The sequence below is a fragment of the Aquarana catesbeiana genome, linkage group LG12 (assembly GCF_042186555.1).
Source record: "Aquarana catesbeiana isolate 2022-GZ linkage group LG12, ASM4218655v1, whole genome shotgun sequence".
Classification (NCBI taxonomy): domain Eukaryota; kingdom Metazoa; phylum Chordata; class Amphibia; order Anura; family Ranidae; genus Aquarana; species Aquarana catesbeiana.
The window spans coordinates 67477121-67504345 of record NC_133335.1 but is presented as its reverse complement, the minus strand read 5'-3'; the positions used below and the strand labels follow the sequence as shown (position 1 = coordinate 67504345).

Below are 27225 nucleotides of genomic sequence, written 5' to 3'. Positions count from 1 at the left end.
AGAAATGGGAGCTAATCTGGAGGCAATTTACAGCACACTCTCATTTTGAATACATAATTATTAATGTAGAATGTATGTTTTTCTAAAGAACATTAATTTTATTAAATTGTTATGGGTAAAGTTCCACTATGAGACAAAGCTGTGCTGTTTAGCAGAGCTGAGTAAGTTTCAGAACTTTATAAACAAACATAAATCCTTCGCCAGGTAAAACTTCTCCTTTTTAAATGTAATTTATCTGGGTATTTAGATTTTTTCAGGAAAAAAATGCATAAATTCGTGTTGATTTGTTGACATCAGATTCTATCAAATACTCTTGGTTTGATGTACAGTACTCCTGGTAGCCAGGACCATGTGATCTAGACGTTGGCACACAAGAGGGGCTCAAGAGCAGCGTTTTGCGTATTTATGGCAAGAATAGCTCACTTCTTTGCTGAAAACAATTGATTTGGTAGTAATGGCATTTGCCTTACTGATGTATATAAATATGAGTGATATTAAACAGACCCAACTTAACCTTTTGTGCATTGGGAACATTGACAAAATGCCATAGAATGGCCGTACTAGGGGAAAAAATACTAGTTTATTTCAATACGTAGGTTTGTGATTTATTTTTGACTCAGTGCCTGTCCCAAGTGCTTGTGATGTATACAAATGCACCTATTCAATGCCCTGCTGAACTGTATTCGAGTTGCTGCCTTTATTTCAGTCTGTCACTCTCTCCTGGTTCTTACATTTGTTCTCTGCTTTCAGGCCATGATCCAGGTCTTGCAGCTGTGTATTTAAGGTGAGGCTTAGAATCCTGCCCATTTTTATAGTTTATCACCTTATTTGCTCATAACCCTTCCACTTGTTTATATTCTTTACTGAAAGTCATTTTAAAACATTTGACCTATACCGATCTGATGCGACAAATGTTGTTCCTTGCTTCAATGCAAAAAAGAAAAAAAAAAATACTGTGTGAAAACTCAGGCCAGATTCATATACATTTTGTGCCTTACCATATGCATTGCAACAAAGTTGGTCACACAAACACTAGCGTTGCATCAATACCGGTATCGGTGCCGATACTAAGCATGCCCCGGTACAATAACTGATACCTTTCAGACTCCCTTCACATATGCAGTTCAGTTACATTCAGCAGTTCAGGTGCGATTGCAATGCTAAATTGTAGTATGAGATTAGAAATCGCACCTGAACCGGACTGAGCCTAGGTTTACACTGCCACAATGTGGCCCATCGCATGTGATTTGCATAGGAATTGCACTGCATTCCTTTGTAAATCACATGCGATGCAATTTGAGCCATTCATTTTGTATAGCTTAAATCTCATCTGCATCAAAAATGGTGCTGGACCCTTTTTTTTTTTTTTTTTTTTTTTGCCGCACTGGAATTGGAACACCCACGTGATCCGATGCAGGGAATCGCACTGCGTTTTCCTTGTCAGAGTATTTTATTGAATATTCAAAGATAATTTATACAGATGTACGATATAATCGATTCTTAAACAAATAAATGAAGCTCAATTACCGTATTTATCGGCGTATAACACGCACCTTCAATTTAGGAGGGAAGTTTCAGGGAAAAAAATTTAATTTTAAAGAACTTTGAAGCAAAATAAGGGTCAGTGCCCATCAATGCAGCCTCACCATTGCCCATCTGCAGCCTGATCAATGCCATCTGCAGCCTCACAATTGCCCATCAATGCAGCTTGATTTAATGCCCATCTGCAGCCTCACAATTGCCCATCAATGCAGCTTGATCAATGCCTATCAATGCAGTCTGATCAATGCCCAACTACAGCTTCACAATTGCCCATCAATACAGCTTGATCAGTGCCCATATGCAGCCTCACAATTGCCATGAATGCAGCCTGAACAATGCCCATCTGCAGCCTCACAATGCCCATCTGCAGCGGGATGAGCACCATCAGTTTACATACAGTAAGAATCTCCTGTTTACTCAGCGGCCTCTTTAATACAAAGTCCCACCTCCTGGACCGGCTTCTATGATAGAAAAAAAACACTGGCCCAATGCTGGCCCAGGAGACAGGACTTCCTATTACAGAGGCTGCTGAGTAAACAGGAGATTCTCACTGTATGTAAACTCATGGCGTTCGTCCCAACCCCCTTCCCTCCTAGGCAGCCCAAATTGCAGTATCGGCGTATGACACGCACACACTATTTGCACCCGATTTTCAGGGTGAAAAAGTGAGTGTTATACGCCAATAAATACAGTATATAAATTCAAAGCATAGTTTAGATTACTACTATATGTTAAATAAAAGTAATAATACTACAATCATCTTTTTTGATCCATATTTAAGTAAGATATTTAAACCTCTATAGTTATGATATGAACAAAAAAAGTTATTTTTGTAAAAACTCTATATAAGAATAAATATCATGCATGGGAGCTTCAAAAATCACAGGATAGATATGGATAAAGTAAAGATAGGAAGGGAGAGGAGAAAGAACGCACTGTGTTTTCCAAGCTGTTTTGGGGTATCATTAATTTAAAGCAGAGCTCCATCCAAAAGGGAAAGCTCTTCTTGTCTGCCTCCTCTGCCACCTTTTGGGGGGGAAGGGGGAGCAGGTACCTGGTTTTGACAGGTTCCTACTTCTGGCTCAGTTCGTGCCCCTCCTGCCCTCGCAGCCGGCCCATTCACAAATCGCAGCACGATTCGCTCATGCAGAGTAGGAGACTGGCAAACGCTCCTATAGCATTAGTATGGGGGTCAGACAGGCCTCAGTGAGCTTTAGTATGGTCATTAGACAGGCGTTTTACAAGCATTAATGAGGAGTTAAAAATGCTCCCCAAACACCCTATGGGCAGTTTTGAAGTGTTTGCCAATCGTTAAAACTGCTCCACAAATACCTATTTCATTACAGTAAATTAACGAATCTCAACTCTCTGCAACTGCCTGCCAGAGCATTTGCGAGGAGTTACCATAAACTTGAATTGGAGGCATTGAAAGGCTTCAGACACCTCCTGACTCGACCTTAGTCTTCAATTTTGAAGCGACGATAAAGCTTAGTGTGAACAGCACTATGTTCTGTCTATTTTATCTTGTGCATAGGCATTTGAGAGGCCTTTTTAACGCCTCTCAAACACCTGCTCTTAATACCAGTGTGAACTCAGCCTAAGTCGAGATGGTAGCAGCATCACCTGATAGCCGATTGAAAAACCGGCTGTGCTGAGGACACTGCTAAATTTCTTAACAGGTTAGTTCCCTAATATTAAAAGTCAGCAGCTACAGTATTTGTAGCTGCTAACTTTTAATTTTTTGGGGGGGGAGCCTGGAGCTCCACTTTAACATTGACACCTGTAGCAGATCGCATGAATGCCCTGCGGGAAACTCACAGGGTTCACTTAGTTTCCCACAACGCAAATATGAATCGAGGCAGAACGCTTTCAAATCACACTGCGGCCAGCCCGCACATATGTAACTGAAACGCATATAAAAACTGCTGTGAAACAGATGTTTCCGCAAGTGAAATCTGTGCGGTTTACCCATCCCTCCTTTTTTTTTTTTTTTTTTTTTTTTTTTTTTTCTTAATGCATGTATGGTGTGGACAAGCACTAGAAATGGGTATCAGTAATTGGTATTGGTGCATACTTGAGCAATAGTATCAGTCGTAAACTGGTATCGGTGCATCCCTACAAAATACCCAAACAGCAACTACATCTGATTTGGATGCAGCATTTGTTCACCCAACAATTTTCCACCTGACTCCTTTAATTTTTCAGTTGACAGATGTTGGGAGGGTGGTGACAGGGCCATACACGAATGGAATTTCGGGCAGTTCATCAGGAACTGGACACAATTTGCAAGGTCTATGGCCAGCTTAGGGCAGCCCATTCATTTTGAATTGGCTGCCAACACACTACAACAGACTTTGTAATACATACGCTTGCTCCCCCCCCCCCCCAGCATACAGATGGATCACATCTGTCCCTTGTGTTGCATTGGGGGCATGGTTAAGTGTGTTGGTGTGCCATTCAGAATGAATCGGAGTTTACATTTTATCGCAACACAAACATGTAAATCGGACCTTATTGCTCAGAACGGTCAGTGGGCCCAAGTGTGTTATGTTTGTAACCTGCTAGTTTGGTGTTTTCTGAAGGGATTAACCCTTGGACATCTACACTGATTGACTAGGATGGATTCATAGATTTTTTGCCTTTGTCAGTTCTACTGTCTGATAGTTTAAGGCTGGGTTTACACTAGTGCGAATTTGCATGGGAGGGGATTGTGACCGGCTCTCTATGGAGCCGGTTCACATATCTCTGGGACGGTGGCGGAGCAGCTTGCACAGGAGTCCTGTGCGTTTTTGGCTCTGTTATTCAGGGGCGAATTCGGGCAAAAATTCAGCCCTGATTTGTTCCTGAAACTGAGAACAGGGACTCACCGGACCCAGGACCCTGCATTCCACTATATCTAGTCTCCCACGGTACACAGAACAAGGAAATGCAATTATTTTAGTAAATATAAACTGTTAAATACAGTGCATATAAAAAGTCTACACACCCCTGTTAAAATGTCAGGTTTCTGTGATATAAAAAAAATGAGACAAAGATAAATCATTTCAGAACTTTTTTCACCTTTTTAATGTGACCTATAAACTGTACAACTCTGTTAGAACAACAAACTGAAATCTTTAGGGGGAGTAAAAAAATAAATAAAAAATGTGGTTGCATAAGTGTGCACACCCTCTGGGGATGTAGCTGTGTTCAGAATTAATCAATCACAATCAAACGTATGTTAAATAGGAGTCAGTACACACCATCCATCATTTAAAGTGCCTCTGATTAACCCCAAATAAAGTTCAGCTGTTCTAGTAGAAGGACCCTACAGTGGGGGGGTGGGGGGGGCTTGGAGAACAGAGTACACTGCTTTTATCCATTGTACCTTTTTCTCATTAGCAGTATATAGCAGTCTGTTGACTTCTATCAATGTCTGGCTGACCACTAGTTAAAACTTCTGGGAGGAGTTTTCATTCTCCTACTGTCCTACGAGGCTGCAGGACTCCTGATCATCTGTCTGGACAGTGCTGATTGGCCCTGTACTGATAACATGCACCCCCCCCCCCCCCCCCCCCCCAACAAAAAAAAAAAAAACTTACTAGCAATACATACCAAATTGAGCATGTGCAGAGTGCCTCCAAAGCTCTCAGCAGATGGATATGGGACAGTAAAAGGGGATGATCAGAGAAGACAGGATCAAAAAGCCTTTTTACACAATGCGGAGAATTAACCCCTTAGGTTCCACTTGGGTGAGTATAACCAGCATGCTTTACTGCATATACACACTGATTTTACTGTTGTGGGTTTAGTAACACTTGAAGCCAACCATAGATGGTGTGATTTTCTTTCTTGCAAGCACTGGTTGCAGGAAAGAAAATTGCTTGATTTCCCTATGAACACAGTCAGTGTTAATGGGGGGAATCCCTCCCACGAAGCTGTTGTGTTCTCCCAGTTGGGGGGGCCTGTCCCTGCCACAAGAACATGTATGGAATTATTGCTAGCATTTATAACCGCTGGCAATGATCGCATGAAAAATCCGGTATGCCGGTTGTACCTAGGTTGCTCAATCGATCAACTTGGGTAAAATCAGTCCGCCCATACATGGTTCAAATCTCAGCCAGTCCCTGCTGAGCCGGCCGGGATTTAAACCGTCTGTGGCGGGCCTTATAGATCAAATATGTTCTGGAACACAATCCATATTTTTTTTTTTTTTTTTTTTTTTTTACATATTTTTGGCACGAACCCCCATTTTACAAAATGGTATAGTGCATCTTTACTTGTATGTTGCAGCAGATTTCAGTAATTCTTACTTTGCAAATGTGTTCATTATAAGATTATTTGTGGCTGCTTAGTTTGTGATGCTGGGAGTGATACTAACAATTTCTCTTCTTTTTTTTGTTTTTTCTTTCAGGAACTAAGTGGTTCCCACCCCTTTTGTAGGGGCTGGCTTTGGGAGCTTAGAGGGAATCTTTTACCAGCAGAAAAATGCCCATCCCCCCTCCTCCGCCACCTCCTCCGGGGCCTCCCCCTCCCCCAACGTTTTCACAGGTAAGGTTATTTTAAAGGGAATCTATAGTCTGTTTCCAGTTTGCCTGTTTTTTCCCCAATATGTATGCAAATATGTCTGGATTCATGTAAACGGTCTTGACCACTTGCCGACCGCACATAGTATATATACGTTATTACTTTGATATTTAATGCCGGAGTTATGGTAGCTGCTAGCTGCCATAACCCTGGTATAATTTTTTACTGCGGGCGATTCGGTGTCTGATAAAAGTGGTCACTGTGGCAGATTCCTGATACCCGTTTTTAGAGGCGGTGGGGGAGGTGCACCTCCCACCGCTTTTCAGTAGTTTCTGGGTTTACCGAAGCCAGCAGTAAACCCGGAAGCAATCCAAACCGTCTGGTGGATAGGCAGGAAGTCGAGTAAGGGCAAGACGGCACCCATTTGGCTCTATGCCCTCTATGACCGGAACATCCTCCAACGTCACTTCCGGTTCTCAGGCTTAAAGACATTTTATTTATTTTTTTGGTTTTGCTTTTAAAGGTAAATGAGAGAACTGGGTTCTTTTTTGATCCTAGATCTCTCAATAAAGAGGACCTTTCATGCTTATTTCTATTACTAGAGATGTTTACATTCCTTGTAATAGGAATAAAAGTGATCAAAAAAATTAAAGGCACAGTGTAAAAATTAAAAGAGAAAAAGTGGCGCCCGCATATGTTAACTGTGTTCAAACCACACGTGAGGTATCAACACGATCATTGGATAATGAGCAATAATTCTAGCTCTAGACTAGGGGTCAACCGATTATCGGCGGCCAATATTCACTTTTTTCAAAGCTTCGATATTGGTCACAAAATGTACCGATATTGCTTCAAGGGGTTGTACCAGGGTGATGCCTACATCCGCCGCCTGGCCGAAGACGCGAAAAAAGCCGATGCTTTGTCTCTGATCTTAAATTCGCCAGCTTTAAAAAATAGAAAGTATTAAACTGTGATCTTGACGTTTTGAATACTTTCAAGTGCAGAGGAGAGGTTTGGGTTCTTATAAGCCCCCGATTCCTCCATAAAGAGTACTTGTGCTGCTTATTACTGTCAAAAGGGATGTTTACATTCCTTGTGACAGCAATAAAAGTGATAAAAAAAATTTAGAAGGACAGTGTAAAAATTTTAAATGTACAGAATATCGGCACCCGATATTGGTCTGAATGGCAGGTGAAAAATCGGTAACGTATTGGCCCTGGAAAAAAAACAATATTGGTTGATTTCTACTCTAGACCTCCTCTTGAACTCCAAACGGGTAACCTGTAAGAATTTTTAAAGCTTCGCCTATGGAGCTTTTTAGGTACTGTAGTTTGACGCCATTCCACGAGCGTGCGCAATTTTAAAGCATAGCATATTGGGTATCTATTTACTTGGCATAACATCATCTTGCACATTATACAAAAAAATTGGGCTAACTTTAGCCTCGGTTCACACTGGGGCGACTTGTCAGGCGACCTAGTCGCCTGACAAGTCGCCTCCCGTTCTGTGCTATGGAACCGTTCTAATCGGAGCGACGCAAGTCGCTCCGACTTAGAAAAAGGTTCCTGTATTACTTTGGGGGCGACTTGGGGCGACTTGCATAGACTTCTATGCAGAAGTCGTCTCGCAAGTCGCCCCGGCAGTCGTTTGCAGGTCGCCTCGCTGAGGCGACCTGCAAGTCGTGCCGCCCATGTGTGAACCGAGCCTTAGTGTTTTGTTTGTTTTCTATTCGTTCTTTAAAGTGTATTTTTTTTTTCCCAAAAAATTTGTGTTTTGAAAGGCCCCTTTGAAAAATACAGTGTGACAAAATATTGCAGTGATCGCATTTTATTCTCCAGGGTCTCTGCTAATATATGTATGTGTGTAAGTTTGGGGGTTCGAAGTGATTTTCTAGCAAAAAATACCAATTTAAATTTGCAAACTAAGTTCTAGAAAAGGCCTGGTCTTCAAGTGGTTAAAGCGTGACTCCATCTAGAACATTTGCATTCCATTTTAAATGATCAGGGGAGGGTTAAAGCCCCTGGCAAGCTACTTGTGTCCCTACTGGGAGGAGATTTTTTTTTTCACTTCCGGCTAGCTGCTTTGTATTGTACTCTGACTGCAGAAGCTTTCTTATACTGATATATTTACTCTTTTTGTGATGTGTTAATCAGAGGATGAATTACTGGTATAGTTACTCAGTTCACATTATGTACAGAAAGTGAGGCATGATTTATCAGGGGGTGTTGCCTTCTGCAGATAAGTGCTTGGCTCTCCTCCAATGTTGGTCCTTTTCTGTATTTCCACACCTTGTTTCCTGTCTGGTCATGATATCGCATGCGAGAGAGCATTAAAAATTATAGATCTAGTTTTTGAGTGGTTATGTCCTGCTGGAACTAGTAGTTCTCAAGATTATTTTGTTAAATTATGTATTGGTAGAAAAAGAACTAGGAAAAAAAAAAGAACAGTGTCATGAATGCATAGCGCAAGCAGTAATTTTCCATCATCCAGTTTAAACCTGTGCCTTTTCTGGAACTTTTTCTTTACAAGTTTAAATTGGTATTTTTTGCTGGAAAATTACTCAAAACCCCCAAAACATGTGTTTTTTTTTTTTTTTTTGTTTTTTTTTTGTTTTTTTTTTTTAGCAGAGACCCTAGGGAATAAAATGGCGGTCATTGCAACTTTTTATGTCACACAAGGTTTGCGCAACAATTTTTCAAATGCGTTTTTTTGGGGGGGGGGGGGGAAAGGTTTCATGAATTTAAAAAATAACAAAACAGTGAAGTTAGCCCAATTTTTTTTGTATAGCGTGAAAGATGTTACGCCGAGTAAATGGATACCTAACATGTCGCGCTTTAAAATTGCGCACACTTGTGGAATGGCGCTAAACTTTGGTACTTAAAAATCTCAATCAGCGACGCTTTCAAATTTTTTATAGGTTACCAGTTTAGAGCTACAGAGGAGGACTAGTGCTAGAATTGTTGCTCTCACTCTAACACACGCGGCGACATCTCACATGTGTGATTTGACCGCTGTTTACATATACGATATACAATATAGACTTGCGTATGTGTTCGCTTCTGTGCGTGGGGACGGGGGCGCTTTAAAAAAAAAATATTTTATTTTACACTTTATTTTTACACTTTATTGTGTAAAATTATTTTTTTTTTTATCACTTTTATTCCTATTGCAACAAATGTAAACATCCCTTGTAAAAGGAATGTCGCGCGACAGGTCCTCTTTATGGCAAGATGTGGGGTCTATAGGACCCCACATCTCTCCTCCAGGCTGGAAAGACCGTGATTTAAAAAAATGACTATCTTTCTTTCCAGCTGTGTCCTTGGCATTGTTTACTTTTGCTGGCCGGTCGTGACATCATAACGTCGCGCCTGGGCCTCCGAAGGTCATAGAGAAGACTGGGGACCATCTGGTCACCGGAAATCTCTATGATCAACGTGCGGCAGATTCCTTCTCTGGCTCGCCAATTGCATGGGCGGGCCGAGGGAAGCACCGGAGGGTGGCGGGAGGGATGTCCCCTCCCACCGCCTGTAAGAACGATCAATCGGCTGTACTGCCGCTATGATTGTGCTTACGGTGCTTGGAATCTCTGGCTGTAAAAGAGGATATCACATTGATGCTTGCAGCTGCCTAACCACTTCCTTGGTCTGGAAGTGGTTAAATTCGTTGTAAACCCTTACATATACCCAGTGCAGTGAATGGCCTCAGGTGAGACCCAGAGATGAAACGCATCCTCTTGCATACATAAGTTGTACCTGTTTATCTGCAGTCATCTTCTCTACATCACCTCAAAATCCAGAAATTTATAAAGCTTGTCTGAGCTGTCAGAAAGAGAGGGGGCGGAGAGCTGAAATTAAACACTGAAGAGCTCTGAGAGCTGATTGGAGGGAACAGAGCTGAGGCTGTCAATCACAGGCTGTGTTGAAGCTCCCTCCCGTCACCTTTTTTCTCTTGGTGTTTGTCAGAAATGATTAATGCTGATAGCAGAGGAACAAATCAGCAGACAAAAATGACATAGTGCTCTTAGTTGAGACAAGTACACACTGTAGTGGGATATTCTTTGTTCATATTTCATGTTTGAGGTTTACAACCACTTTAAGTGTGGCTGGTTGTTCTGGACAGCACACGTTTTCCAGTTTTCATAAATCAGCTGATTATTTCACATTGTACTGATTTTCTGTCCCCAGGCTAATACTGTGCCTCCTAAACTGAACCGTGATGAGCAGCGGGGAAGAGGGGCTCTTCTAAATGACATCTGCAAAGGAGCAAGGCTGAAAAAAACCGATGTGGTCAATGACAGAAGTGCCCCTGTATTGGAAAGTATGTGTGACCCAAGAAATGTTGACAGCTGGACATTTAGTGACCAAGCCCATCTGTATAAATACTGATGAGAGAACGGACTTTGTTTGAAGTAGTATGATTAGCTGGACTCTAAACCATTTTATGGGACAAGTTTCTACACACAAGGAGTGAGAGAGAGTGGGTTTTATTTCCAAAAACTGGAGAGTGCAAAATCTGATTCAGCTGTGCATGGCAGTCAATCTGCTTCTAAGCTTTTCCAGTAAATCCTGGAAGCTGATTGGTTTCTATGGACAGCTGCACCAGATTTTGCACCCTCCAGTTTTAGTAAGTATGTGTGTGTGTGTATATATATATATATATATATATATATATATATATATATATATATATATATATATATATATATATATATATATATATTATATTTTTGATTTTGCATTCCCAACATTTGTTTGCTTAGAGTTAATACAGAATTTAAATTAAATTGAAGTTGACAGTGCGGGCATCGTTTGCAGGTAAGTGTCACATAATGTGCTAGTATGCGTTGCATATTAGCACGTTATGCTTTTACTTTGCAGGGAACAGAAAAGGAAGTAAAACCCACCAGGGTTTACTTCCTCTTTAAACTGGGTTTGAAAGTATTTATGATAATAAAAAAAAAATAAATGTAATTCCCTGGAAAATAAAGTGGTCCCCTTCTACCCCATTACATTTTCTGGTCAACAGTAGTCCATCTATTACTATTATTTATTATTATCTATCTAAAGAGAGGCAGCAGCTGCTATACGGTGGATCATGTAACCTGTTCCAAAATGTCAACTTGTGCTTTAAAGAGGAGTTCTGCCTGCCCCTTTAAAAAATTAAGTCAGCAGCTACACATACTGTTGCTGTGGACTTTTAACATTAGGACACTTACCTGTCCTGAAGTCCAGTGATGTCGGCACTGCAGCCAATGGTTACATCGACTGGTCAGGTGATGCTGCTGCCGCCATTGTTGCTTACGGGAACCAGGCAGTGTAGCCTATTGGCTTCACAGCCGGCTCCCTACTGTGCTATCACTGGCCCAGCAGAAGGGGAGGGAGGAGGGGGGCCGAGCTGCTGACGTACTTCGCTGTGGCCCGCTCTCCCGGACATGGGGACAGGGTACATGTAAAAAAACAGGTACCCGCTCCCCCCTCAGACCCCCACCTCTGGTGCCACATTAGGGCGGAATCAGATAGGCGAAAGTTCCACTTTTGGGTGCAACTCCTTTTTAAGTACAGGAGCCCTCTTCAGATTTAAGGTGAAAATATTTGGTAGTGTTCTACTGAATTCAGTGCTGTTATATGCATGCAGACTGTAGACTTGTTAAACAATGGAGGTGAACATAGAGTATAAATAACGCCCACTTCCATTTCTGGACCTCTCAGTCATCTGCTTGAAAATCTAGGTAAAGACTCCTAGATGCTGCATGCAGGTCCTCATACTTGAGAGGTGACCTGCATTTCTCCATAGATTTCTGGGGATCTGATATTTGATGAAGACACTTGATGTTTTAACAGTCACATTTTAGATACTCCGACAGGGTGATGAATGTTTGTTTTTTTATGATGCTCCCTTATTTGTAGTAGCACATAATTAACTTGAGTTGTTTTTGCAGAAGCTAAAGGTGCAGGAGGGGGTTCTGGACCCATGTCTGGTGGAGCACTGCAGCCCAGAGGAGGCCTCTTCCAAGGGGGAGTACCTAAACTGAGGCCGGTGGGAGGAGCCAAGGATAGTTCCGGTAGGAAGTTTGTAATCGTTCTTCAGCAAGTTTAAATAAATGGCTGTATTTTTACTATGATAAGAAGGCTAAATTAATAATTTAATCATTTTGTACATACATAAGCATAAAGCTCTCATTGCCAAAAGCTTCCTGATTTGTAGCGTCTATACTTGATGGTCAAGGAGGATATGACACAAGTATGTGAAAATCTTAGATAAAAATATTTTTCAGAAATAGTTTAAAAACAGAATGTGTCTGGAGAGAACTAAGGAGATGGCCATTGTTAAGCTCCTTCTAATTAATTGTGTTACTCTGTCTCTGGCCTTGTTACTTGAGTTCACTGACTTGAACAAGCATTAAGTCAGAGAAGTCAAGCAGAACTTGAGAACTCCTGGTTCGTATAGTTCTTCCACGTCGGTGGCTCAAAGTATTGGAGCCATTCGGAAAGCATGGCAGCAAAGCAAATACTGTTTTGAATGGGCAATTCACATTTTCCTAAATTACTGGTCCAAATATAATGTACATTTTATGTTAATTTTTAGTAAAATCTTATTGTCCGTGTGTAAATAAGTTAAAAATTGATAGTCAGCACTTCCATCAATATTAAAGTATGTAAATATCATTTTTTTGATAAAATTTCTGTTCTGGTGTGGTCACATGATGCAGAACGGATCCCCTGTGTAATGGAGTGGCTGCTTCAAGAAAGAGGAGGAAGCACTGACAACGTCTGAGCAATGTAAGCTGCCAGGAGACGCCACGGCTCCCAGAATTCAGGCCCTTTGTCGAACGCTCCATGAGATGGGAGCTGGAGTTTCTGTATCACCTGACCACACCAGAGCCAACTGAAGAAAGACATTTACAGACATCACTCAATTTTGGGAGCTTTGGTATTGGACTGTCACTGCTAACAGGCTGTCAACAAGCTTTAAGTGGAGCTCATGCTTACTGAGGCCCGTTGACAGCTTCTTTAAGCCCGGGTTCACACCATAATTCGCTGCGGACCGCACAGGAGCGCTGTGCGTCCCTGTTCACCGTTTCAGGGACGAATCAGGGCCGATTCTATGCCTGAATTCGGCCCTGAAACGCAGCCAAAGACGCACAGCGTTTTTGTGCAGTGCACACCGCAGCCGCCCCGGAGATGTGTGAACCGGCTCCATAGGGAACCAGTCACATTCTCCTGCTATGCGAATTAGATGTGCGGAAACGCACATCTAATTCGCATAGGTGTGAACCCGGGCTTTAGTGACAACTGGCATTTTCATCAAAAACAGTGTTTAAACTTCCCACACTGAAGCTGAATGATGCTTTAAAGTACCTATATCCAAAAACAAACATTTTATATATTGCAGCTTGTAGCCTTCTACGTTCATTTCTTAAACTAGGTTCCTTTTAATACAGCCAGCAGTCTCTGTCCTTCAGACAAGTGCTTAATTTCTCTGTCACTTTTTTTTTCAGAAGGTCCGTCTGGTCGCTCTCCTCTTCAGGGTTCTGCAGCAAGATCAGCTGCTCCTCGCCCCCCAGTCTCTGGAGGTAGACCGCAAGATGACTCCGACAGCAGCAGCAATCGATCCTCACCACCAGATGTTGGCCGTGCACACAGACCGTCCCTGCCTGATCTCACACGACCCCCCAGTTCGAGCAGTCCTGGCATGAAGCACAGTTCTTCTGCTCCACCGCCACCACCTCCAGGCCGGAGACAAACAGGACCTGCTCCTCCTCCACCGCAGGATGCCAAACCATACAACAGGGACAAGCCCTTACCGCCAACTCCTGGACATCGTGCCCCTGCTGCACCTCCAATAAAGCCCCCACCCTCTCCTGTGAATATGCGAGCCCCTTCTTCACAGGGACAGCCTCCTCCACCACCACCTTACAGGCAGCCTCCTGCTTCTGTTAATGGACCCCCCAGTCCAATAAATGACCAGGCACCAGAACTCCCACAGAGGCACAACTCGCTTCATCGAAGACAGGCTGCTCCAGTGCGAAATTTGGCTCCCCCTCCTCCTCCTTCAGCCAATCTTTCTCCAGGTGGTCACAGGCCACCACCTCCAAATAGGGATCCCCCAGGGAGAGGACCAGGTAAGCATTTCTTTAAGACTATGTTAAGGTGGAACTAAAGTCCACATCGTGGTGGGTGGGTTCTTGCTGTACTGTGCAAGTATGAACAGTATATTTGCACATTATGCCACACTTGCATCCTAAATGTACTCATGTACTGGATGATAACAGTCTCTGAACAACTTCTTATGTGCCTAATATATGGCTAAAATCTGTTTTGTAATTCAGTAGTGAAAATATAGTACAGTAAGAAGGTTTAAAGTATTATATTGCATTCCCTAACCAGGGCTCAAAATTTCAAGTCCCGAGGCACTAACCAGGCCTTAAGAGTTACTCGCCACCAGTTGCCCGCCCCTAAACACGCCTTTGTAAATTATCTCATGAAATTACACTGTTAAATGTTTTAAGCAGAATTAAGTTCCAAAAATAAATATTAACAACTTTAACAATATTAACATAAAGCATATCAGTGCGCTCTCACTGTGGCCCGTCAATGCTCTCACTGTGCCCCATCATCAGTACAGACTCACCTGGATGATGGATCACACACAGCGGGCATGCCCCACTGTGTGTCACAGAGCTGGGTCTGTGTTCGGCAGCGTGGTGTAACAAGGTCCCGCCCCCCCTAGACTGGCTAGTTTCATAGGCGGAACACTGATTCAATCTACTATCACACAAGCTGGTCTAGGGGGGCGGAACCTTGTTACACCACACCACGCTACTGAACACAGATACAGCTCTGTGACACCCAGGGGGAGGAGGCGGTGAGAGAGAGAGGGGAGCGCTGCAGCCTCAGCTCAAAGTGGCACCAGGGCAGTCCGGTCCTGCCGCTCTGCTGTGTCCCCCGGCTGACAGTTTCCTGGCTGATTGCTTCAGCCAGGAAACGGTCAACCTGGTCCACCCCTGCTCCTCACTCGCCCTGTACTAAATTCCACTCGCAAAATGCGAGCAGGCGAGTGGAATTTTTGAGGGCTGCCATAAATATTACAGTAATCAGAATGTTTCAAATTGGATATTGCATCAAACCTTTTATTTAATACTAATGTCCTTTCTATTTAATCTCTCATATAAAAGTTGTTAGATGTTTGTTAAGGTGTCATGGCTTGGCCAATAACACGATCATTTACAAGCATTTAATTTCCTGCTATTCCTTTACCTTCCTAAATCGCACCTTTCATCAAATACTTACGTACAGTACTGTTTTAGGCAGGTGTGAGACCATGCTGAAAATTGATTAGGCTTTCAGTATTTGAAGTGTTAATAGTTTATTATAAATTTTGTTAGCTGATAAAAAAAAAAAAATGAATAGAAGAGAAATCCAAATCAGTATTTGGTGTGACCACCCTTTGCCTTCAAAATAGCATTTCTTCTAGGTACACTTGTTTTTGAAGGAACTCTACAGGGAGGTTGTTCCAAACATCTTGGAGAACTAACCGCAGATGTTCTGTGTATGTAGGCCGCCTCAAATTCTTCTGTCTCTTTAATATCAGATAGACTCAGCTGATGAGATCAGGGCTCTGTGGGAGCCAAACTATCACTTCCAGGGCTCCTTGTTCTTCTTTACACCAAAGATGGTTCTTAATGACATTGGCTGTATGTTTGGAGTCATTGACTTGCTGCAGAATACATTTGGGGCCAATCACACACCTCCCTGATGGTATGGCATGATAGATATGTATCTGCCTGTATTTCTTAGCATTGAGGACACCATTGATCTTGACCAAATCTCCAACTCCATTTGCGGAAATGCAGCCCCGAACTTGCAAGGAACCTCTACCATGCTTCACTGTTGCCTGCAGACACATTATTGTACTGCTCTCCAGCCCTTTGGCTAAAAAAATACCTCCTGCTACAGCCAAATATTTTACATTTTGACTCATCATTACAGAGCACTTGCTACCATTTCTCCTTTTTTTGTATGTAGTTGAGCCTTAGCCTTGTTTCCACATTGGAGGTATGGCTTTTTGACTGCAATTCTTCCATGGAGACATCTGGCTAGGCTTCTCCAGACGGTAGATGGGTATACCTGGGTCCTACTGGATTGCCAGTACTGTGCTGATAGCACTGCTGGATATCTTCCAATGTCAAAGGGAAGTAAGCATGATGTCTTCCATCAGCAGCATTAAGTTTCCTTGGCCGAATACTGCGTCTATGGTCCTCAACGTTACAGCAGTGGTGTCCTCCAATGCCGAGAAGTACAGGCAGATGCTTATTCATCATGCCATACCATCATGGAGGTGTGTGATTGTCCCCAAATTTATTCTGCAGCAGGAAAACGACCCCAAACATATAACAATGTCATTTAAGAACTATCTTCTGTGTAAAGAACAAGGAGTCCAGGAAGTGATGGTTTGGACCCCACAGAGCCCTGATCTCAACATTGAGTCTGTTCTGGGATTACATAAAGAGACAGAAGGCTTTGAGGCGGCCTACATCAACAGAAGATCTATGGTTATTTCTTCAAGATGTTTGTAACCACCTACTTACTGAGTTCTTTCAAAACCTGTGTGCAAGTATACCTAGAAGAAGACTTGATGCCGTTTGGAAACCAAAGGATGATTAAACCAATTATTGATCGGATTTTGCTATTTTTTTTTTTTTTTTTGCTCACTTTGCATTTTGTGAATTTTATGAAAATAAACAATTAACCACTTCAGACCCGGAAGGATTTGCCCCCTTAATGGCCAGGCCATTTCTTGTGATACGGCACTGCGTCACTTTGACAATTGGGCGGTCGTGCGACGCTGTACCCAAACAAAATTGACGTCCTTCTTTTTTTCCCACAAATAGCTTTCTTTTGGTGGTATTTGATCACCTCGGTTTTAATTGCTAGTGCTATAAACAAAAAAGTGCGACAATTTTGAAAAAAAAAACGATTTTTTGCTATAATATCCCCCCCCAAAAAAAAAAAAAAAATTCTTCATCAGTTATCCTGTATTCTACATATTTTTGGTAAAAAATAAAAATAAGCGTATATTGATTGGTTTTCGCAAAAGTTATAGCATCTACAAAATAGGGTATAGATTTATGGCATTTTTAATATATATATATATATATATATATATATATATATATATATATATATATATATATATATATATATATATATATATATATATATATATATATATATATATATATATATATATATATATATATATATATATATTATATATATATAATTTTTTTTTTTTTTTTTTTTTTTTTTTTTTTTTTTTGGGACTGCGACAGATTGGACACTTTTGACACTTTTTAGGACCATTGACATTTATACAGCGATCAGAGCTATAAAAATGAACTGATTACTGTGTAAATGTCACTGGCAAGGAAGGGGCGATGAAGGGGTTAAATGTGTTCCCTCATGTGTGTTTCTAACTGGGGGGGATGGGACTGTCTGGAGGAGGAGAGGGATCACTGTTCCTAATTACTAAGAACAGCAGATTTGCCTCTCCTCCCCTGTCAGAACAGGGATTTGTGTTTTACATACACAGATCCCCGTTCTGGCTCTCGTACCCCCGATCACGTGCCTGCTATGGCTCTTAAAGGAGCCAATGTAACCAGTACGGCAATTCGCGGGAACGAGCTGACCCGCCGCTATATGACGGCTGGTCGGCAAGTGGTGATGATAGAGATGATAGAGATGGAGATTAGAGATAGATATAGAGATAATATACATTTTTTCACACCCGCTGCAAACTTTTGCACACTATTTTGTGTATATATTGTCTTGTACATACAGGCTTGTCTATAAGGGCAATGTGCACAGCAAAGTTTCCCAAAACATTTTCAACCAAGTTTGATCAGTTTTGTCGAAGCCTTTAAAGCAGGGGTCTCAGACTGGCGGACCTCCCAGCTGTTGCGGAACTACTAGTCCCATCATGCCTCTGCCTGTGGGAGTCATGGTTGTAACTGTCAGCCTTGCAATGCCTCATGGGACTTGTAGCTGGAGGCAGCCAATTTGAGACTTCTGCTAAAGCACTCATCAGCCACAGATATAAATGCTGGCTTTCACTTTTAACAAGCTTCTAGCAGGCTTTCAGTGAGCTTTCACACAGGTTGAAACTCAGTGACTGTTGTAGTCAAATAGAAGCTTCTTTTAAGTAATAGCCAGGGCTTCAATCATGATCTTTGTTTTGATATCACTAAATCTGGCCTAAAGGTTGCATTACGAGCAATGAGTCGGCGTGACGTCACCTCCTCACCTTCTGATTTAAATCCTGTAAATGTCATACCACAATTGCATGTGGATACAGCATGGCTCCACTGACATTTATTGGTGACTTTTAGCGGCGATAACGCCCACCGAATGCAACATGCTGTTTGGTTTTTGCCGCACCCATGACTTGTATACAGCCGCAAATGGCTGTATGATCATGTTCGGGGGGGTGATGAAGCCGCAGCTCAGCTGCCTGTTTTTTGTACCGCTCACCTAGTCACACGTGTAACCAAAAGGCTAAAAGCTTTCTGTACACACTGCTTTTGTCCAAGCTGTAGCCCAGCTATCTAAGGCCTCATATAGGTATAACTTCTCAAAGTAGTCCTAGTGTTCCCACAATCATTGCCTTTAAGGGGTGTACACACTTTGAGAAAATCGGCAGAAAAGTTCCTTACGAGGCACGAGCGTTCAATTTTTCGTATAGTGTGTACACGACTTTCAACATTCGATTCAGGTTTTGCAAACAAAAATTTCTGAAGGGACAAACTCCAAAATTTTTCTTCTATGTGAACAGAACTAATGATCTTCTTTTAATGTGTACTGTTTTTCGTACCATTAAAACTAGTAATGAAAGACACTGCATGATCGGAAACAATAAACAGCAAAAAAAGCCTTTGTCCGTTCCGACTGGTACACATGTGGTCTCGCATAGATCAGCTCCATGCAGCTGTAGCCTCACCTGGCAGATAACCCCATTCTTCCAAGATGTTTCCTTAGTCACAGACACTTGGCTGGGGCTCCATAACAATAATGGGTATTTTTTTTTATTTAAAAAAAGGTATTGTTGGATATTTATAGTATGTCAGGAATTTATTTAAAGCAGACATGAGTGTTACGGATATGTCAACTTCAACCTTAAAAATTATTTTGCAGCTCCTCCTCCACCGCCACCTGTAATTCGAAATGGAGGTCGTGATCCTCCCCCTCCTCCTCCTCCCTACAGAATGCATGGTGGAAGCGAAGTTACTCAGAATCGAGTCAAGCCACCCCCACCTCCCTCTCGAACACCATCTGCACCTCCTCCACCTCCTCCTCCTGTTAGGAATGGACACCGGGACTCAATGCCTGTTGGCAGGTCTTTTGCTGGTAAGTGTGTTTTAAAACTGTGTTGTGCTGGCAGCTCATTTAAAATGAATTGAATGTCTTACTGCAGTGCATAAAAAAAAAAACATGTGCAGTGACACAATACTACGGACCAATCCAAATGGGCACTGAGAGCCAATTGTTAATATTCTTAGAGGTACATCTGTATTTTATCATTTGCATCATCAAGCAAAATGAATTGTGACTCATGAAAATGCAGTAAAGATGAGTTTCACATACAACTGTATGTTTCACACAGGCATCAGCTTGTATAACAGCAGTTTGAACAGCAAGCCTTTTATAAAGCTTTTTCAGAGCTTTCAGCAAGCTTTGTTAAAGCTTTTAATCTCTTCACACCGGCCACACACATATGCGGCCTCTCAGCGTGTGGGCCTTCGCGCCGAGCAAACACATGTGGCGGCCCTGTGTAAACCACTAACTGCATTGAGAGCATGCTTCCAGCACAGTAGCTGGTGGTTACCGGAGAGCTTTCTGATCATGTGACAGCCAATCACAGCAGTCACATGACCCGAATGCACGCCGCCTCCTCCCAGCATTTAGAACCCTTAGACGGCCGACGGGAAGGGGTTAAAGTACCATTTAGCTCCAGTTTGTAAATGTTAAACACAGATCTTAATGGGAGTGCTAATGGCCACTTTAAACCAGCTGCTACCCTGTTTGCCCGAAAATAAGACCTAGCGTGATTGTCGGTGATGGCTGCAATATAAGCCCTACCCCCCAAATAAGCCCTACCATGTTTCCCCGAAAATAAGCCCTACCCGGAAAATAAGACCTACAAATACTTTACCTAGGGCTTATTTGGGGGGGGGTAGGGCTTATATTGCAGCCATCACCGACAATCACGCTAGGTCTTATTTTCGGGGAAACGGTAGCAGGCTTCAGCCCTACTTGAAGCTTGTTGAAAGCCTTCTAGCAGCTTGTTTTTAAAGTGACAATCAACACTCACATTAGAAATTGAGTACAACATTTCCAAACAGGAGCAGAAAGGTTAAAGGCTTAAAGAAAGCTGCTTGAAATTTGCCAAAAAAACTTGCTGTTCACACTGCTCTTATACAAGCTGATGCCCGTGTGAAACAGACCTAAGGCCTCATTTAGCCTTGCTTTAGCATCTGAAGCGTAATCCACATGCAGGTCGCACTTCAGACAGCAATAGACAGACAGTGGGGAGGTGTTGTATCGCCTCCTCACCGCCTGTTTTAAACCCCTAATTTAAAATCACGCAATTGTGTGCGGTCGTAGGGTGGCACCGTTCACACACTGAGCGCGACTGGGTATAATTCTGGCACAAAGCATCATGGCCGTGGCATATGTACATCCCACCAGCAGCAACAGAGTGGTTGGGCTTCAATAAAAACACGGCTCAACCACTGGGTTTTACTGCTCTTCAATCGCAAGTGTAAACCAGCCCTAAGTGTAACATTCATGTTAAATCATGTAAAAGCTTTTAAATTCTTGTGCGTCCTGTGGTACAACAGTTCAGTTTTACTGTGCAGAATGACATAACCAGTCTAAATTCTTCATGACATTTGTTGTTGACACTTCCTGTCCTTGTGATACTAGGAAATGGGATTTGTCACCAGGACAGCAATACAAATTGTCACAAGCTTTTAACACTTTCTCATTTTGCTAAAATTTGCTTTTGTATTTGTTTGAATTCCTGTTAGAGAAATTTATCATCACTTCCTGTCCTGGGGAAAAAAAAGCTTGTGAATGCCTAAGCATTGATTTGCATTCTAAATAAGAAAATTAAAGGATCTGTACAAAATTGAAAGGGCCTTTTTTGCTATAGATAAACCTTTGAATCAATGGTTGTACTAAACTTACATTTATGCACATGCATGGCTTGTACATTTAGAGGAATACGGTTAACCATAGCAGCCAATTGTATTTCATCGCACAGGAGTGACATCAATGACAGATTAAGCCTTGTTGGATAAGTGCATTTAACTCCTCATTTTAAGCCTTAATGAATAAGCGTGTGTATTTAGACCCTAGTTTTGTCATTGCCTTCTCCAGTGTTGTGCACAAATGGCTTCCTTCACATGGGCGATTGTGTACATACAGTGGATCCCAGTGGCAGGTATCAGCGGAGCCATCTCTGTTCACATGTATCCACACACCCAGTTGAATAGTTACCTGCAGTTATAGATGGACATCCATTTCTGGACTTATAAGAATCCTATTACTTATGTACCTAGGGTATTCTAATGCCCAAGGAGGAGTGTTCTATAATAATTGGTGACTGAAAACTGCCGCAATAACCTTTTTTTAATTTTGTGTTGCAGATGACTTTGAGTCAAAATACTCCTTCCATTCGGTGGATGAATTTCCTGCTCCAGAGGATTATAGACCTTTCCAGAAAATCTACCCTAGCAAATCGATCAGAGGTGAGAAAATGGTTTATATCAATGAAAGAACCATGTGCAATCACCCAAAGCAGGAAGTTGCATAGTCCTTGATATCCCTGGCCCTTCTGAATAGCTGACATAGCTTCAAGCTGCTAAACATTATTTTCTTTTTCATTATGTTTTTTGGACTGACAAACTCCAGCATCAAGCTAAATCTGAAATGATAATTTAGGGGGGACTGACAGTTAATTTCTGTACTTTCTACTTTTTAAGTTGTGCCAATGGCTGCAAGTGCTGACCAGGGTGGGGGGTTAGTATCAATTTTTCCCATTGCACACTTTTCTGGATAAGGCTTTAGGAGAGGAGCTTTAGTCCTCGTCAGAACACAATAGCTCAGTGGGGAGATCGCTGTACTAACATCACATAATACAGTATGCTTCTTGCGAGCTCCTTTTTATTTATTTTTTCAGCCCGCTTGGTTCAAAGAAAAAAAAACTCAGTATTAGCAGAAAAGTCTGGTACACACTATCTAGGAAACAGATAATTATTGTCTTGTGTACATGGCTAGAGCTGTGGTGGGCTTGGGCAGACCGTAGACGGTGCAGATTTCTTTCCTGCAACCACAGACAGTGTTGACAGGGAAATCCCTCCTGCTGAGCAATTGTCTTCTCCCAGTGGGAGGGCGGGTGGAGAAAGCTGTCCCTGCCATGAGAAGACAGTGATTATCGCTAGTGGCAATATCAGCTGATTCCACTATTCGAAAGCTTATTCAGTAGGCTGGTTGATCGATTAACTTGGTACATTCAGTCTGCCCATTAATGATTCAAACCTTGTATGGCTAGCCATAGAGAGGGAGTAGAATGCCTTAACTGGTGAACACACTGCTGGAAACAGCGCAACCATTGAGACTTGTGCAGTAGTACAGTCATCTGTATAAATGTCCTCATGAAAATAAAATACTCAGCAGTTAGCCTGAGTCCTTTACATTTTTTTATTTTTTTTGCAGTCGTATTCTTTTTAACAATTCAAATTTTGCCTTTCAGGAACTCGTGGTGCTCCTCCCCTGCCTCCCATCCCAAGGTGAGACCATGTCGCCAGTCTGCTGCCTGGACTGTTTACCCCAGCCCACCCTCATCGCCTGCCTCCTCACACCTTACAGAGAGGGGTCACTCTCGCATGAAAACATTTGTGAACAAAACGGATCTGGGAATCTCCCCCCCCCCCCCCCCAGCTACCTGTCTATGCATTCCACATCCTTGCCTCGGGCACAGCCGCCTTCGCTTCTTGCACGGGAATGGGGGTATTGTATGGTCTCAGCTCCTGGGTGTAAACTTGTGACTGCATCCAGTACAGCTTTCCATCTTCTCCACATCAGAGTTAACCGATCCTCCATTTTCCGAATGCCATGACAAACTGAATTTTATATGTCCATAAGACGTGGGCTCCATAATATAGAAACTATGAAAGAGCAAAGAATATATACCGAGGGATACACTACAGAGGACAAATGGCCAGGGCAGACAGATCTGTGTATTCTGTTGCAGGCCTCAGCCTCACCACAAAGCACTTTCTGACTGTTACCCAAAGACACTGGGCAGATCCATGTGCAGGCTCTTTCTGGACAAGACAGCGGAGCTTGGACTGAGGATGTGGGTTTCGAATGGTTGTCACTGGGCAGCTGGGAAACTGTATTGTCCACATTGCAGCATATGGCAACAATGAACATTCATGTAGGGTGGCTGGAGAAGACGCAAGAAAAGAGAATGAAAGTGCCAGATTTTAACTACTTTCTGAATTTTGGCATGATATTAGTGCGGGTTGTTTGTGTCTAATAAGGTGATGGGAACAAACTTTTTGAATGGTAATTCATATGACTTTCTATGCAGATGAGGAGGGGATTTTCATAAGTGGTGTTCTCTTTCTAAGGTCACTGGATCTCTTGTCCGTTTCACCTTTTTCTTTTGGTCTTGTTTGATGACCATACTCAAATTCTTTAATACTTTTTTTTTTTTTTGCCATATCTTAGTTTTCCAGCCCATTTTAAATCGGAGCTCCATTTTAAACCTCTTGTGTGTCTTGTCAATATCTGTTCATCCCTTGTTACTACTATAATCACTACATTACCGTGACCTACTTTATCACTTTAGCCAATAATGATTTTACAGGTAACTGTTTACCAGCCCTGGGCATCAGGAATGTTCTGTGGCTGCCAGTCCCCTGTGTGGACACTTTTTAGGTTGATTAGATGATAGTTATTAAAGAGCCATGCTGGTGCTCGTAGATGTTTCATAATGTAGATGGCACAGCACATTCGGCACAGTGCGGCAATGCTCTGAATTGACTTTCAACAGTTATACGCTGTCATTTTCTGTTGCAGCATGTTTTATTATGTATAGAGATGTCGACAACACTATAGGCTGCAGCATGTTCATGACTGCCAACACCCCCACTGCTGCTTAGATTTGCAGGAATTCATTTGCCTTATAGCGGGGGCACATCCTAAACACTTGCAGCTCATAGGCCAGGCTCTTGGGATAGCCTACAGCCCCATCTAGCAGGTAATGCGGGTCTTTCTGCATTTCTACACATATGTCACCCTGTTTACTTTAACTTCGTTGAGTGAGGAGAGCCCGAGGAGAAGTACATAAAGAAAATAGTAGCACAAAGCTGTCCGTTCTCAGGATTTTGACCAGTAACTGTCTCTAGGAATTTTTGTCTTTTTGTAGAGGTGTCTGGGTAAATGGTTTTTTTTTTGTGTTTGTTTTTTTTTTTTTTCCTTTAATGCAAATTGCCCTTTGTGTCTGACACATACATTCTATAAAGGTTACCTGTCACAAAGCAAAATATGTATCTCAGGATACGTTTCTGATGGAAGCAACCATTTCATAGCTCCTAAGCTGTGTTGGACTTTTGGATTAGCGAATTATAGGATAACTGCACCAGTGAAGAAGTACTTGTAAATTGATCAAACCGTCATGAGAGAAATATGGAGACTGTCATTGCTGACACTATTCTTAAAATACTAGTTGCCTGGCAGTTAGTGAGATGCACTAACCTGCAGCAAGTGACTGCACTTGTCCTTCTTCTCCCTCTTCTTTTCTTCCTTTCATAGAGTTGCTTAAAACTCTCTGGACACAGTAGCTCCTGAATGGACATTTCTCACTGACCAGGTTGGTCAGCATGGACTTATCCATTGCCCTGTTTTTGGACTACCTTCCAGGACTTTGTACAACAGTTGACTTTGACACCCACTTCCCTCCCATTGCGCCAAATATATTCCTTTTTAAAATCTGAGAAAAAACAGTCTTTTTTTTTTTCTTAATTTTTTTTCATGCTTGTGCTGGGCCAATGGTCTGCTGTATCAAAGCAAGAGTAATCACCAGGCAGCTAGCATTTTTGGAAGGTGCCTGTTTCTCTCATGACAAATCGCCTAAAAGTGATTATGAACTCTTACCTATAGCCAGTGAATTGGCTTGCCTCAGGTGATACAGAGATGAAAAAATCCTCCTACATAAGTTGTACATGTTTACCTATAGCCATCTTTCCCCTACATCCATTCAAAGTGCAGAATTTACACAGGATGGCTCGGAAAAGCAGGGGGCGGAGAGCTGAAGTTGCATCAGTGGGGAGAGCTCTGAGAGCTGATTGGAGGGACACAGAGCTGAGGCTCTCAATCAGCTGGAGATCCCTCACACATCACCTTTTTTTCTCTTGGTGTCAGGAGTGATTCGTGCAGATGGCAGAGGAACGAGACAGCGGACAGAAATAACACTTAGTGCTCAGGATTGGGACAAATGCACACTATAGAGGGATATGATTTGTTCATATTTCATGTCTGAGGTTTACAACCACTTTAAGCAGGCAAACTAAGTAATGCATAAAAATAAATATTACCTAATGCCTCTTTTGTGGCAAGTTCATTCGGCCTGCGGCAGCTGGAGCCTTTGCTTGCTGCGATTTGTGTCAGTTCTCAGTCCAGTCCACCTTCTGGAATAAAGGGAGGTATATCACAGATCAGGCCTCCCCATATCCTACTGCACAATAAGGGTGGGCAAGAGTCATGAGAACGATGCTGCAGCATTGTAGCTAAGAGCTCTAGATGCCACGGTCTGGTTCTAAACTGACATTTCTGCTGCCACAGAATGCTTTTACATATGCTTTTCGTACTTGCCTGTTTAATTAAAAAAATGTACCTTTTTATAGAGGCTGTTCTCTTTTAGGCTGCATTGAAGCTTGAAACAGTTTAGTGGACATCCTGAGTCTAATATCCACCCCCGGATCAGAGAATGGTTTCAGAGATGGGCATTTCGCTTTTTGACAGACGCCATTTAAAGCATAAATAGAGGTCATTGTTGCCAATTTCCTATTTTGATATGCTTGACTTGTCTATTGTATGCAGCAGAACATGTGTTTGCTTGCTGACACGGGACAGTTGTTTAGTGTTTCGTAGACAGCTGTAGATCAACCTCCATAAATCAAAGTCTGAGGGTCCATTCACACTTGTGTTTTGCGGCAATGCTTGTGCTGCCGTAACATATTGCAACACACCTGTTTTTGCATGTGGTGCATTTGCAGTGCCATTCATCGTGAATGCAATTCCTCTGCAGTGCCTTTTGCGCTGTGCTGCACCTTGTTGCTAGAAAAGGTTCATGTACATCTTTAGATTGTGAAATGGGTTTCCTTAACACAACACAGCAAAATGCACTGCAGAGCATCGCAAAAGTGTGAATACAGTCTTTGTGATTTCCACTGCATATTACTGATATATTAAAAGCTTGTCTAGTCATAATGGAACAAAATAAATATTTAATGCAGTTTACTAAATAAGGGAGAGGGACTGTGCTTTGAAAAAGCAAATCAAAGATGGGGCAAGTCTGTTTTTGAATAAAAGCTGTGATTTTTTTTTTTTTTTTTTTTCCTTTAAATCAATAACAAATAGCCTTTGTTAAGAATAAGTAATCTTGTATACTGTGCACAATTGGGAAGGATTGGTCTGTAGCGTGTATCCCAAAGAGCCAAGTCTATGCGCTATCAAGGTGTTCATTGGGCCCCCTTCCTTATACACTACTCAACCCTTTTACCTGGTGATGGAAGCAGCGCATGGATCTGCAGAGCACAGGCTGGTATGCACAATCCACTGCTGTGAAGCCTAGAGTGGTCAGCATATGTTCCTCATGATGCACTACTATGTGGTTACTGCAGACCAGCCCACAATGCATTGCTTCTTTATCCAGTGAGAGAAAGGGGTAAACCTTGAGCAAAATTTGGTACTATTATTTTCTAATGTATATTTTACTCTGAAATAATCCAAACTTATAGATACTGATGTCTATTTTGTATGTTGTAAAATAGGACTATGAGAAATGGTTGAAAATACTAAAATATAAATATATCTATATATAAAATAA

The 27225-nt window shown here is 42.1% G+C and overlaps 1 protein-coding gene across 2 annotated transcripts; it reads left to right on the top strand.

Moving 5' to 3' along the window:
* Positions 1–600: 600 nt before the first annotated feature.
* On the top strand, positions 601–27225 carry WIPF2 (WAS/WASL interacting protein family member 2). 2 transcript variants are annotated; one of them, XM_073607999.1, is made up of 8 exons: positions 601–784; positions 5936–6072; positions 10233–10365; positions 11987–12109; positions 13550–14170; positions 19239–19451; positions 21755–21856; positions 22861–27225. In XM_073607999.1, the coding sequence occupies exons 2-8, from the start codon at positions 6010–6012 to the stop codon at positions 22899–22901; spliced, it is 1296 nt and encodes a 431-aa protein (XP_073464100.1). In that variant the 5' UTR covers positions 601–784; positions 5936–6009; the 3' UTR covers positions 22902–27225. The 2 variants fall into 2 exon arrangements, with proteins under 2 accessions (XP_073464100.1, XP_073464098.1); XM_073607997.1 differs by having other exon boundaries at positions 660–784; positions 13547–14170.

Excerpts from the sequence above, each read along its gene's own strand:
- WIPF2 (XM_073607997.1), top strand. The coding sequence starts at position 6,010 with ATGCCCATCCCCCCTCCTCCGCCACCTCCTCCGGGGCCTCCCCCTCCC. Across the intron at positions 10,366-11,986 it reads AAGTGCCCCTGTATTGGAAA|AAGCTAAAGGTGCAGGAGGG; the intron begins GTATGTGTGACC and ends TTGTTTTTGCAG. Across the intron at positions 14,171-19,238 it reads TCCCCCAGGGAGAGGACCAG|CTCCTCCTCCACCGCCACCT; the intron begins GTAAGCATTTCT and ends ATTATTTTGCAG.